Below are 13426 nucleotides of genomic sequence, written 5' to 3' on the forward strand. Positions count from 1 at the left end.
CTCTTCCCCCTTTCTTGACTATTCAGATCTTTTCATTCCACTGGTGCCCACTATCTTTTCTTTCAGATATTGTTTAATTTTCTACAATTTCAACTATGCCTGCTTGCTCCTACCTGTGACTTGCTTGCTCCTACCTTATGACTAGAACAAAATACCACCATAGTACAGGAGTTGTTGGAAAAGCAATAAAAAGTAAAAAGTATTTCCCTGGTCCTACATCTGACCATACTGTATAGCACCTTCCATGTGAGGAATAACTGAAGTAGGACTAAACATTCTGGAAAAGAGACTTAGTGTGACAGAGGGGCATAAATCTTTTGAGTGTCTTGAAGAAGCAAATGGAAAAAAATTGTTTAGTTTCTTCCAACACAAAAACTAGGGGACATTAAGTGAAGCTAGAGACAACCAGAAAGAGGTTCTTTGTGCTACACAAGTTAAGCTGGGAAATTTACCACAGAGCATGGTTAAGCTGTAGAAGTGCACTCAGGTTCAAAAACCTAGTGGATGAATTAACACACACAAAAAAATAATCTATGGCTGGTTACTAAACACAAAGGCTAAGTCAAGGAGTCCTTGTGAGACAAATTTCGAAGGGCTGGATGAGTGTTTCAGAGAAACACCACTGCATGTTTGCGCTGCTCTTACATTCTCCGCAGGCATCCACTATCAGCCACAGTCAGAGTTGGGTCAAGTGCACTAGTAATAGCTCTGACTTGCTATAAAGGCTGACATGTTAAGGATTACTGAATTCATGGGAAAAACAGATGACTGTGGATAATATTGACAAGAAATTAAGATGCTCCCGTAAGAGCTTCTGAAAAGTTCTGTAGACAGTGCAGTGTAACTCTGCTTCATCCACTGAACATGCTACAGGAAAAAAGGGTGCATGATCGACAGGTAGACTGTTCAAGCCCAATACTAGCCTGAATGCCAACGTAATGCTGGGCAAGACAAATCATCTAGTAATCTGCATCATTCTGATAGCATAAGCATCCGTCTACAAAATCTTGATGGTACCAACAAATACAGAATGTCAGGGAGATCAATGGCTCAGTCACAATAGCTTCTGTTATCGCATTGCTGATACAGCATGTTTCAGAGTTAGAAAAGGAGTATGAAGGGCGTCACAGATGAAGAGCAAAATAAAAGGCAGAGGCTCTGAGTAAGGACCAGACAGGCCACGTCTAGGCTTCTGCAATGTAAGAGTTTCTGGTGAATGCTCACAATAAACAAGCGATCAAGAAAAGAACAGTGAACTTCAATTTGTGTTCATGGAATCCTGCATTGCGTAAGGTGCCTGAACAGTTTAAGATACGACAAACAAAGATGACACTGAAATTACTGTTGCCAGTGTTAACCAGCACTGAAGAAGTCAAAAGGATTAGAGTCACTGACTCATGATCTTAATAGTGAGATCAAATTCCAATGTCATGGCATGTCCCTTTGTCTTATAAGCCACCAGGAGAAGAGGACAAGATAGAACAGGAAGGCTTAACAACAGCACAAGGCTCATTAGGAACCATATATCACTGGGAACACTTCACCTGAACCAGCTGGAATTTGGATTGATTCAGCTTTGGATCTCCTCACAGACTTACACGTAAGAGTGTGACCCCTACAAAAAGATAACATCATTGAAGCAGCAATAGGTGCTCATGAAAATTCTAAGGTAGAGGATTTGATGGAAATCAGGTCAAAGTCTGCCCCACACCATCCTGAGCAGAAAATCTTGCAGGATCTTAGCTCAGACATTGGACTGTTGGGCTGGAATGGTTTGAGGCAAGACTCCAGTGCTTGAAAATATGGCTTTCCTCCAAGCAGTAAAACACCTACTGTATGGAACAGTAAAGTGGCATTTTTATGCTGCAAAATGCACACAGACCTGCGGAGATGCTAGTCAAAAAAGGGAAGAGTAAAAATTAGGGGACACTTGACAGGGGGAGATCCTTCTCACCTAGGATACTTAATTCGTGGAGGAAGGAAAAAACAAGTAAGAGTATACTTTGTGTGGAAAACACAGAAAAGTCTTTGGTTTGGAGTGACAGGGAGCACAGCTACTCATTACATGAATAAATGTATGATAAAAATCACGGACAGTGGCATAAACCTGCAGGAGTACCTAAATCAAAAAGAACTTCCTCTAATCTCTGTCCAAGGAAGTAAAGAAAAAAAACAAACCACCATACAATCTGGTATAATTTTCCTTGTAGTTTTATTAATTAATCAGAAAAACAACAATTTGAAGGACCTTTTGGACCAAAAAAAACGCACATAAATTATTGAGCTGGTGAAAAAAGTAATCTTCAAAACAGACAGATAGCTGCATTAGTTCTTCTGCAGAGCTTTACTCCATCATGGAAATCAGTGTCTACTGCTTCCATGTCATGTTTCAAAAAGACATTGTAGGGAGTTCTGAACATGGAGGCCCCTACCTGTAGATCCCCTGTTCTTGATCCTGCTTGTGTAAAAGGTCTTTCATCTCCTTCCCTATCAGCAGTTGTTGGCCTCTTTAGTTCTTCCTCATATCTCAAGGAGCTGGCATTTTCCATTTCTCCATGATAAGTTTCATCATAGCAGTACATTGCTTCAAGAATGTCATCATCGGTAGTAAACAATATGGTATCCCCGAAGTGCTCTGGAGCTGGAGGCAATATACAGAATTAAATGGAGAAACCATACAAAAGAATATATAGAGTGATAAAAACTATTTTCAGTCCTTCTTTACATTTAATTTGCAGTAGTGTTTAAAGATAATATATGGTAAATTGATACTGACAACTGATATAATTAGTATGTTCATTCCCAAACTTATACTGCACAGCAGAATAGAGAACTCAGTCAAATTTCAAATACATATAAAAGAAAATGGGGAAAAAGTTTCTCCATCACCTTTTCCAGAAGACCGTATCTGTGCGAACAAGTAAAAGTCTGCAACTTTTAAATGTCTAGTGACTATATGATGTTATTGATATATGGTCTTGTCGCTAAGACATCGTTAAGAGTAGAGATTAACTCTATATGCTGCTAAATTCACAGTATCATTGAAGAACGCATTACTGGGTTTTGCATTATGTTTTGAAATTAAAAGGACTAAATACTATACAAAGTGCCACTTACTTTGAAGTGGAAAGTGATAACAAACAAGCTAAATGTATTTGTATTGTACTGCTGTTTCCACAAAGAGAACAAGAAATTATAGCATACCTCCAGACAAGGTTCCTGAAGCTTTTGCAATTTCTCCTTTAAAGATGCATTGTTCATCTAACAACATTATAATGTCTTTCACACCTCTGAAAGAATGTATGCGAGATTTATTATAATTCCAAATCCTAATCATAGCTACTTGACAGGAATTCACAAAGTCAATAAAGATGAAGTGAGGTTTTCCAGGGGTAAATGGTGCGAGCCAGAGATGCATATCATCCTGGGTCCGATTTACCCCATCAATTAGGTTGGTTATTATTCTGGGATCATTGCCATAAGCTGGTAAAATATTTATATCAGGTGGTTCAGCTGTTATTTTTGAAATCTGAACAGGCTCTCCTTTAGAACTGAAAACTTCAATTCCATTAAGACCAACATAATGTCTGTCTCCCCATGTTGTTTGAATGTCTATCACCAAGTGCTTTCCATAAGGTAAAACAGGAATTTTAAAATCATTTCCATCATGTGCCTCCACAGAATTTCCTTCTTGCCTTTTCAGTAGCATTTGTAGTCCCTCTTTTCTCACTTGCTGATATTCTCCAGGCCGGTTGATTTTCTGTTGATGGAGAAACTCATCAAAAATATCCCCTTGAAAATCCATGTTAGAGATTCGGCCACGATGGGAATAATTAAACTTTACCAAGGAGTTCCAGGACTCCTGCAGCGTGTGTTCTTGTTCATTGTGCCACTTTGCTCTAGAAGTTGCTATATCCTTGATCGAAAACGCTTCATCTGGAAAAAAACATTACACAGGCATTTAATGTATCAACAGGACTGGAAGCAAAGCACTACAACACGAACTTTCCAGAATTACACTGATCATACTTGTGTTCCCTTACTGTGAAATTCTGTTACAGCAACACTCTTATGTTGCCTCCCTATTATGAGGGCTACATGTTCCAATTTCCCTTCCCCATTTAGACATAACAAAACCAATCGTTTTTAACTATTGAAGAGCAAAGCACATGCCAAGATACAAAATGCAAGTTTGAGATTGCAAATCCTTGACACAACGCTTACAGAACTTGGGATTTTGCCCAGTGATACTTATTATGTGGCTGTCACGACAGTTTAAATCATCTGTCTGCATTTCTGCAGAACATCTTTCAAACAGCTGGAAATGGCTGAAGTGGTGACGTTTATAAAGCATTACAGAGAAAAGGTAGGGCTTCCTGTCAAAATCAGCCACGAGTATATAAAGAAAAGTGATGAGAAAAGACGTAGGTTCAGCGTACAACAAGAATGAGGTCAGCATTGCATTCTGTGCAGGTAACACCCAAATATTTTTCTCACTTTTCAGCAAGTGAGATGTAGAAGGGGGATAATGACAAAGGATCTAATGGGAACGCAGTGGAGACGACAAATTAGAGGGGCACAGTGGGAGCAAAGCGTGCTCTCCTTGTGACTGCACTTGGGAGCTGCTTAATTTCCACCTCAAAACAATTAAGAGCAGATAATAACAAAGATTTTCAATAAAGCTGTCACTTATGTATTTTCTTCAAATAAATGAAGAAAAGCAAGTGGAGTACTAAAGAATTACAGACCCATGGGCTAGATTTTACTTCTGTACAATGTCCTTGAGTGTATACTAAAACAAATGGTTATCAAGAATAAATGCCAATAGCTGTAAAATGCAAAATAATAATTTCCCAAAAGACTTCTCAAGACTAACTTTCAACTTTCTTTCTGGAAAGAGGCAATGTTCCTAATCTATCTGTGGCCAATAATCATTTACAATACACAAGCGAGATAAAAATAAGAATTTTAAAGCAGATGGGAAACTACCTAAAAGAGGGTTGTTTTCCAGAATGAAAGGCTGGAGACCAACCTGGCCACTCCTCCTTACCCCACAAGGGGAATACAGATAGGAAGCAGAGGTACATACTTCAGAGAACATCAGACTTTTTAAGTCACTCCCTTGTTCAAACCATCATCCATATGGATACTCATGAGGTGGGTGATCCCAAACTACTTCCCAGAGCCTCACAATTTACCTGAAGAAGATGACACTGTATATATATTTACCACTTTAAAATGTCAAAGTTTGAAAATTTCAGAATGAGGATGTACAGAAGAGTATTTGACATCCACTGGTTTTCCTTGTTTTGGAGGTTTTTTCCCTTTTTTTCCTTTTATTTTAAACATTACATACTTCAAGCAGTACAGAGATTACAGCTTTGAAGCACTTCTACAGCAGTTCAACAGGAGTTACTGTCAACGGGAGGTTAACAGGTTTGTTAGCTATGTTAAGAAGTGACAACAGGAAAAGTGGAGCTCTGAAATGAAAGCAGAGAATAGCCCAAAACCACAGGCCAATGGCTGAAGGCTTACAGGGTTTGGGTGGTTTTTTTTTAGAATCTAAAATTTGTTATTTTTATTAGAGCCACGTGAACAAACTCTGCATGCAAAACAAAGGTATCCCGCTTGCAGATGTTACAGATACATTCCCAGTCTTCTGCATGCCTGAGAGGATTGTTTGGTGGATGCTATCCCAGCATCCAGAAATGATGACACCTGCAATGTGCACCTCCCCTATGGGTTTAGGGCAGGTTTCTTGAATCACCAAGTGCCTTGCCCTGCTTCCAATGGCAACACACTCCACACAATTCCTCTCAGAACTTCAGTAAACTACATTTGAGGCAACGTTAGCTTGGAAAAAAACTACCTTTCTTCTCCCTCTGTTGTGTTAATCTCATTTTTACTTCCTGCAGTTATAAATAGCAATCATATTTCCATGCTGCAATCACACAATTCATTACCTAAATCATTCTAAAAGCTCTCTTCTGTATCTGTTCCACTCTGTAATCAGCTTTCCTGAAAATGGATGATCAGAACTGCAGTTTTGCAACTGACATCTCACGAGTGCCTGTGTTGAGATATTAATATTCCCCTAACTAACAGAAATGCCTCTGCTGATACATCCTCAGAGTGCATCACTATAATCATGCCTGCGTCACAGTAGCATTTCATAGTCAATCTGTTACCAACTACTCAACCAAGATCCTTCTCTTCCTCGGTCATTTTCAATTGATGATTACTCAGCTTACAACTTAATTTTTTGTTATTAGTCCGCAAATGACCCTGCTAGCAGTACTATTGAATTGCATTCCAAAGCTATTACTCCAGTTCTCAAGCTCATCTTTCTGTGCCGTTCTTTAATCTTAACTCATAACACCCCAAATTATATGTTATTTGCAAATTTGATCAGTACACTGCCATCATTTCCTTTGCACATTAAACTAGTTATCAAAGAAAAATTGTATGGTTTTATAGCAACATTAACTCGAGCCAAATATGCATGTATGTGCTAGTTTTAATTTCTGTTGTTCTCATTATTCTTCATTTAGTGACCAAAGGCGGGCTGTGACATTGCATACGAGCTTGTGCAGCCTCCCCATTGTCACATACTGCTACTGGGAAACTGCAGTTCCCCTAGCCCCGTACCAATTAGAATTCACCACTCTTAGGGAAACGCTTAATACTGTTTCCCTGTGGTTAATGCTCACTCAGCTCCACTGCGAAGATGGCTTTACCATGCACAGTACAGCACAGAGAGAACAAAAGCTGCTCGATGGCATGCAATTTTCCCAGGGACAAACACATACTGGGAGTTTTAAGCACCAGAAAAACCTGCTCTGAGCAACATTAGAGAACAGTATAATTAGAATCATAATAAGCCTCATCTTACAGTTTACATGAAAACTTCTCAATTTTTAGCATTTTTACAACCATACTAAGGTGGGACTTATTTATATTTTCCATAATGTTGACAAGTTTTTAATATAACAGAGGTACCGTGAAATGTGTGAAACAGCAAAAGGGCTGTGGTGAGTGGGTGGGTGAAGGCAGTTATTCCAACTACTTCCGTACTTTTTTCTTCTTTGAGGTATAATTGCAGACATACTTATAAGATTATTGTTTTCTTCACAGATGGGCAGAGAAGAAAAAATTTAGATATTCTAAGTTTAGAAAGAACCATTTTCCTCACCTGTCTGCAAAGCTGTTGATATTTGAGCTGGCATTCCTGCACTTATGCATATTTCCAGTCCCTTACGACCATAACTTTAATGTATACACCAAGCTACACTATCATGTACATTTTTCTGATGCTAAATCACTCCCAAAATTTCAATTCGTATTTTTGTAACCTCTTCTTCCATTTCTCTGGGGCTTGTTGTCCTTGTTCTGTCAGACTATCTTCATTTGAGTCAAGTCTTACAGGATGCCAAAGAAAAGGTATGAAGGGTCCAACAAAAATAAAAAAGTCAGTGACACATGGCTTGAAACTGAACAGAGGAGATTAAAAATAGATCCTGAGCAACAGAAACGCAAAAATGTTAGTTAAAAGCAAGACGAACTAGAACTTGTGGGTAAGAAATTCTATTCTTGTGTTATTTATAGTGGTTAAGCACAAAAATATTATCCCCCACACAGAAAATTTCTTAGCCATGAATTGCCAAAGGTTGGGAGAGAGCAGGAACTTCACAACTTGGCCAGTTCTCATACTTTTCCCTGGGCACACACTGTTGACTGCTGCCAGAGGTAGAACACAAGTACACAAATCTGGATCTTCCACCTCCAACAGGATCCAGACAAACTAAAAAAGGTTTGAAGAAGAATGAAAAGGATAATCAAAAGCGTGGAGGAGATAACAGCTAAATTTACAAGAAAAAGCTTCATAAATAAGCAGAGGTGTCTGAGGGAGAGGTTTGAAAGAGGTATGTGATCTCATGAGCAGAGAAGGGAAAATAAGGGCAGTTTTCCAATCACTCTGAACAAATACATTCAGCATATATTCTCACTGAGAAAGACACAAACCTACTACACAAACTGTCAATTTACTCACTACCTTGAGGTCACACTTCCTTATCTTTTTGCAGATTTCCCATGATATTAGCAAACATTTGCTGTCTGCAGGACTGTCAATTTTAGCATATAATTTACTGAAATATAGTCTTCAATCTTCTCCCAGTAAATTAAAAAAAACTAACTCAGAATGTAAATTTGTCAGAAAAGCATTTCACATCAGGTGTAGGACAAGGAGAGAGACTGAGCACTGTCATAGCATGAATGAGAAAAAACTGAATACTGTAAATAGCAAAACTAAAATCCCCCTGCCTAGGCCTTCAGGAATGTCAAGAGGTGCCTTCCCACCTAAATGATTCTGTGCCTCTGCAAAAGGGAGAACATGTCAGCACTTGTACTACGGTTGCTATTGTGAGCTCTTACCTTTGAGAGCAGAATCATCTTCTCCAAGATTTACAGTGCTTAATCCTATCTTTTTTGCACATCTAACACTTCTCCTTCCACTTGTAGGGTACTGTGAGCTGCAGGAATTTTTGTTAGAAGGTTGCTCCAAAACGTCCAGGCCCAAGTCATCCTCCTTTCTGCTTAGCATTTGTGATCTCTCACCTCCATTTGCATTTCTACTACTGGATCTTCCCAGTCCATTTCTCTGACATTTGACACCCTCAGTCAGATCAGAAAAGTTTTTCATGATTCCATCTGACTGTGTTTGAAATCTCAAGCCTAAACCATGTTCTGTAGCAAGCCAGGGAGGCTTCTGCTTACTGGAAATAACTTGATTACTCTCTGTTACTTGGGAAGATGACTGTAACCAAGAGGGAACTGCACCTGTAGAATCGGACAATTTTCTTCCTGTTAGCTTTTCCATTTGCTTGCTCAAAGCAAGTTCATCATCAGACTGAAGAAGATGCGTAACTGCTTGTGCTGTTGCATTCTCTTTAGTATCTTTTATACAAGATGGTAAAACTTTTAGATCATCCTCTAACTCAGACACATTTTTCTTCGCAAAGCTGTTTGAGTTCATCTTACGCTCAAGATGATTGTCCTCTGGCAGAGATTTCCAGTTTAGCGAAGTACTGTTTGACTGTAAGCATTTAAAATTTAAGTCTGCTCTCTTCTGGGTGACTGCAGGTGCGTTTACGTCTTTCCCTTCATTTGAAGAATATGCAGAGGTATTTTGCTTGTGATCTGTGAGGTCAATTGTAGTGCTATGGTCAGTGCAGAGATCTCCAGAAGCTCTCTCTAATTCACCATCAAATACAAGGTTCTCATTGATATATAACCTCACCTTCCTTGCTCCAACATCAAGGTCCTACAAAAATAAAAGGATGAAGGTTTCAGTTAAGCTGTTCAAGCATTAGATATCACTGTTCTGGAACTCTTGACACTTGAACGTAATCAATAAACAGATGAAAAACTATTAAAAACCCATATCAGTAACATGCTTTTGACTACTTTTTAATCAAAAGCTCAAACTACTGAAAATATCATGGAATATTTAAGATTTTATTTAAAAGGACTAAAACCCCTGCTAGACGCTACTCTGAACCATTCTGGCTGACAAGGCTTGAATATTTAGAAAAGCTTGAGCAAAGAAGTCTAGATTAAGTATGCTTATATTTGATCAGGATATAAATTCCAGAGGCACATTTTGCTTCAGCATCTTTAAGATTCATGACTTTTATAACATGTTCCACAGCGAACCACCACCCAGATCAAAGCCGCTAGAGTTAAAAAGAGTTATAAAGAGTTATAGAAATACAGGGCTGGAAAGGACATTAAAAAGAAAAAAAAAATCATTTGGTCCATCTCTTTCTAACTGGAAAAAGTAAAATAACCTATACCATTGTGAAGAAATCTGTTTTTAACAGTTTCAAATGATCTGCCTTCATAGCCTATTCTAACACTTAACTAGCCTTTTAAATAGAAAGCCTTTATCTCAAACACAACTCTGCCACTCACAACTTTATGTTCTTTTCTGTGCCACTCACTAAAACCTTTTTTTTTTTTTTTTCATTCCCCTGAAGTTGGAACTAATGTTCTTTCTATACTCTTTATCATTTCCATCTAACCTTTTTCTCCTTCTCATCAAAAATACCGGTATCTTCAAAGAAAATCTCGAAGATAAGGCAAAATCCATCTCCTTTCTGCCCTCTAAATTTCAGTAATGTGTCCATCAGTGTAGAATCTTTTTAGATTCTCTGTTCTTTCCTTATTTTCATGGAAAATAAGAAGCTTTTCATAAAAGTAAGAAGTTTCAGTTTCGTCCCTCTTGCTCATCTCCTGGGTGCACTTGAATGCGATTTAAACTTTCCTCTACTCCCAGCCTAAGCCAGTTACTCCTTCACCTTCAGGTACAAGTGGCTCCAGTTCTTCACTCCTGCACACACTCTTTACAGCTTACGAGTCTTTATAGCTTCCATTCTACTGCCTTCCAAACAATAATGAGTATGAGGTGAAAAATGTAATACGGACCTACACAGGGGGAAAAACGGAAGATGCAAGCATAACAAGAAAGGTACAGCTGAGGGAGGGGAGTAGGTGTGGCAATGCAAGACACATTCCTGATAGAAAAAGATAACCTTCACTAACTTCTCAGAGAACAGCTGTAAACCCAGTTTAATTGGCCATTATGACATGACTGCCTGTGTTATTCCTAGAGTATCATAAAGTGCTATATGTCTGTACTGATGCATTTGGCCATAAAACATGATATTTTCTCCCCTTGAACAAGGACACTGCTAGGTTAATCTAATTGGGGATCAAAACACTTTAATAATTATATATATTAAAAACTGACTACATGGCTTTGCCGGAAATGATGATGGGGAAGAGAAAGACTATCAGGATGCCCAGTAATGTTATTTTTTTTAATCTCTCTACTTCTGGACTGTTAGTGTACTCCTTAAATGGTAGAGATATTGGATATTTACAGTTGAATTTGGGATACTTGTACAATTTTTACATAGTATCCTAGCCCCTACTGATGTCAGAAATACTCAAACCTTTGGTCTGTATTTTTTACCTGGGAACAGATATAAACTGCATGAAACCATGGAAATATACACAGGTATATTTTGAAAAGTGTTTGTCAGTTTCATGTGTTTTAATTAAAATCTGCAACCTCTAAAGAACAACAGGATTTGAAATTAATCTTCACCCACCAGTACCAGAGGAGTAAGGTAGGCAGAGAAAACATTACAAAATGAGATAGATGGTGGAGCTTACTCTCCCTGAAAGAGGGGCAGTCAAGCACAGAAAAGGGCCGGTAACCTCAAAATTACTATCCTAGTCAGTGGGAAATGACTTCCCAATCTCTGGAATATCTGGGATAGGTATTGTAGGAAGCAAAAGAGGTGTTCAGATTGCACAAAGATGAATCAGGCAACCCTAACAGACATTTATAGGACATTAGAGACAGACCTAACTGGGGCAGGCATTAATAAAGCCGATAGCTCAGAAGAACCTTCTATTAATGAAGAACTAGTAAAAGAGCTAATGAAAATCTCACGCACCAAAATTCTAAGCAGACCTAGGCTCAGGGAGGAAAAATATGAACAGATCTCAGGGACTCCAAGAGCAAACATACGCAGACACAAGACTACGAACATGCCCTCCCACCTGGCTTCTAAACTTCCAGTCGCCTAGCGATCACATGTGGTGTGGAAGATCGACAAAACGGTTAGCTTCCCTAGTGCCACCACTTAACTCTCCTCAAGCATGAGGAGGCTGGAGAAATCCCTTCCTCATGAGTAATTCCATCAAGAAACCACCCTGTAAACTAACACTCAGTACTTCACCCAAGGCAGGGTTCTTTCCTCCCAAAAGAGTAATCAGAATAGCACAATGTCGTAGAACAAGCAAGCAGGTATGATCAACATCAGAGAGAAAAAAATGAAAGATTTTGTGAAAATAGTTCTACAGTTTCCCTCGATGTTCCTTCCCAGCATGCACCTTCAGCCCTCACAAAGTGCCTGCTGGAATGGTGCTTTCTAATGGAGCAACGGGGATGGTATTTCCAGCCATTTCAGTGATATTTGTGCATGAAGGACAAAGCTTAAAAACAGAGGCATTTTCCTGTGAATTAAAGCTGGACAGAAGACCTGAAGTTGCCTCTGCCTGACTTCTCACAGAAGCGTGAAAATGAAGGAGCAAGAGATAAGGCGGCAAGAACTAGAAGAAAAAATTTCTTCTACAAACCTAACTCTGCTGGCACAAAGCTGCTGCATTCTTACAGAAAATGCACCCCGGTGGCAGTCCAGCACTGAAAAAAAATCTCCAGCTCAAGACAACGGCCTTGAACATAGTCACATGAGGAGCACGTATACAAGCAATCACTCGAAGAAGAAAACGATCCAACTGGACAGCAACAAAGACCTTCATGCATTGAAGCATTAATTCCATTCACAGATTTGTGAAGATATACAACAGACATTTTATCGGAACTTATGAAAAGAGTTTTAATAGCACCAAGTAACGATGCAATTTCAAGGCTGTAGCAAGTATTCACAAAATGTCTGAATATTTCAAACTAACTTGAAAATAACTGGCTGCCCTTACACTTGATCTCTTCTTGCAGACTAAAATGACCTCCTTTTCCACAGACCTCATCTGAGGTAAAGGCAGGCAAGATGAAGCATTCTGTGAGACCTTCCTTGTAATCCAATGAACCAAAGAACCTATGACAATGATGTAATCTGACTTTTACAGCTTCCTTCAGACATATTTTTTCTACTTTCAGACTCAAGTTCTAAAATTCAGACGTACAAAAGTACTGGCCTGAATTAATTTTTTGCCTATTTTTTTAAGAACTACTGGGGTACCTCGCACTTATGTGGTTTTTGAAGAAGGATGTTAGAATGATTACCAAAAAAAAGGCACAGAAGTCTGGCTCTGGATTCACACTAGCAGGAAAAGAATTGTTAGCCAATTATATTTTGGGGTTTTATACTTCTCAGACAAAACTTCCTCATGACAAATTACAGAATTGCGCAGAACTGCTTGTATTATTCTTTCATCTTAAGTATAATGAGACATGTCTTTAGTTAGAGTAGATTGCTGCATTGCCACCAAAATCCATGGGATTATACACCTAATGGATTTTACAGCTTGCCTCACAGCAGTTGATTAAAAAAAACGGTGCCTTGAAACAGAGAAATACCTTTATATGTATTCCCTGCATTATATTCAATAGGTTTGGTAACAAATCATGCCATTACCTCCTAAAACAGCAGTCCTTTTCACACTCTGTAATGATGATGGAACATTTTGTAGCCCACATTTTAATAGAAAAAGCTATTAGAATTCCAGAAAATAAACATAAATCAAGTTATAGTAAATTTGTTTAAGCTGTCCCTTCCCTGGCCATTTCCATATGTATAAATTACCATATGTGCTTATATAAGAACATGGATGA

The 13426-nt window shown here is 38.6% G+C and overlaps 1 protein-coding gene across 4 annotated transcripts in view; it reads right to left on the reverse strand.

The window, feature by feature from the left end:
• LOC121088031 (katanin interacting protein) overlaps positions 1 to 13426 on the reverse strand; it is a 65921-nt gene that overhangs the window by 26638 nt on the left and 25857 nt on the right. For all 4 annotated transcript variants that reach the window (XM_040593628.1, XM_040593629.1, XM_040593627.1 and 1 more), the window contains 3 exons: positions 8434 to 9322; positions 3205 to 3936; positions 2433 to 2641 (listed from right to left, as the gene is read on the reverse strand). In XM_040593628.1, coding sequence (XP_040449562.1) covers positions 2433 to 2641; positions 3205 to 3936; positions 8434 to 9322 — 1830 coding nt within the window. The remainder of the gene's footprint in view (positions 1 to 2432; positions 2642 to 3204; positions 3937 to 8433; positions 9323 to 13426) is intronic.

Source organism: Falco naumanni, chromosome 4 (genome assembly GCF_017639655.2).
Source record: "Falco naumanni isolate bFalNau1 chromosome 4, bFalNau1.pat, whole genome shotgun sequence".
NCBI classification, from domain to species: Eukaryota; Metazoa; Chordata; class Aves; order Falconiformes; family Falconidae; genus Falco; species Falco naumanni.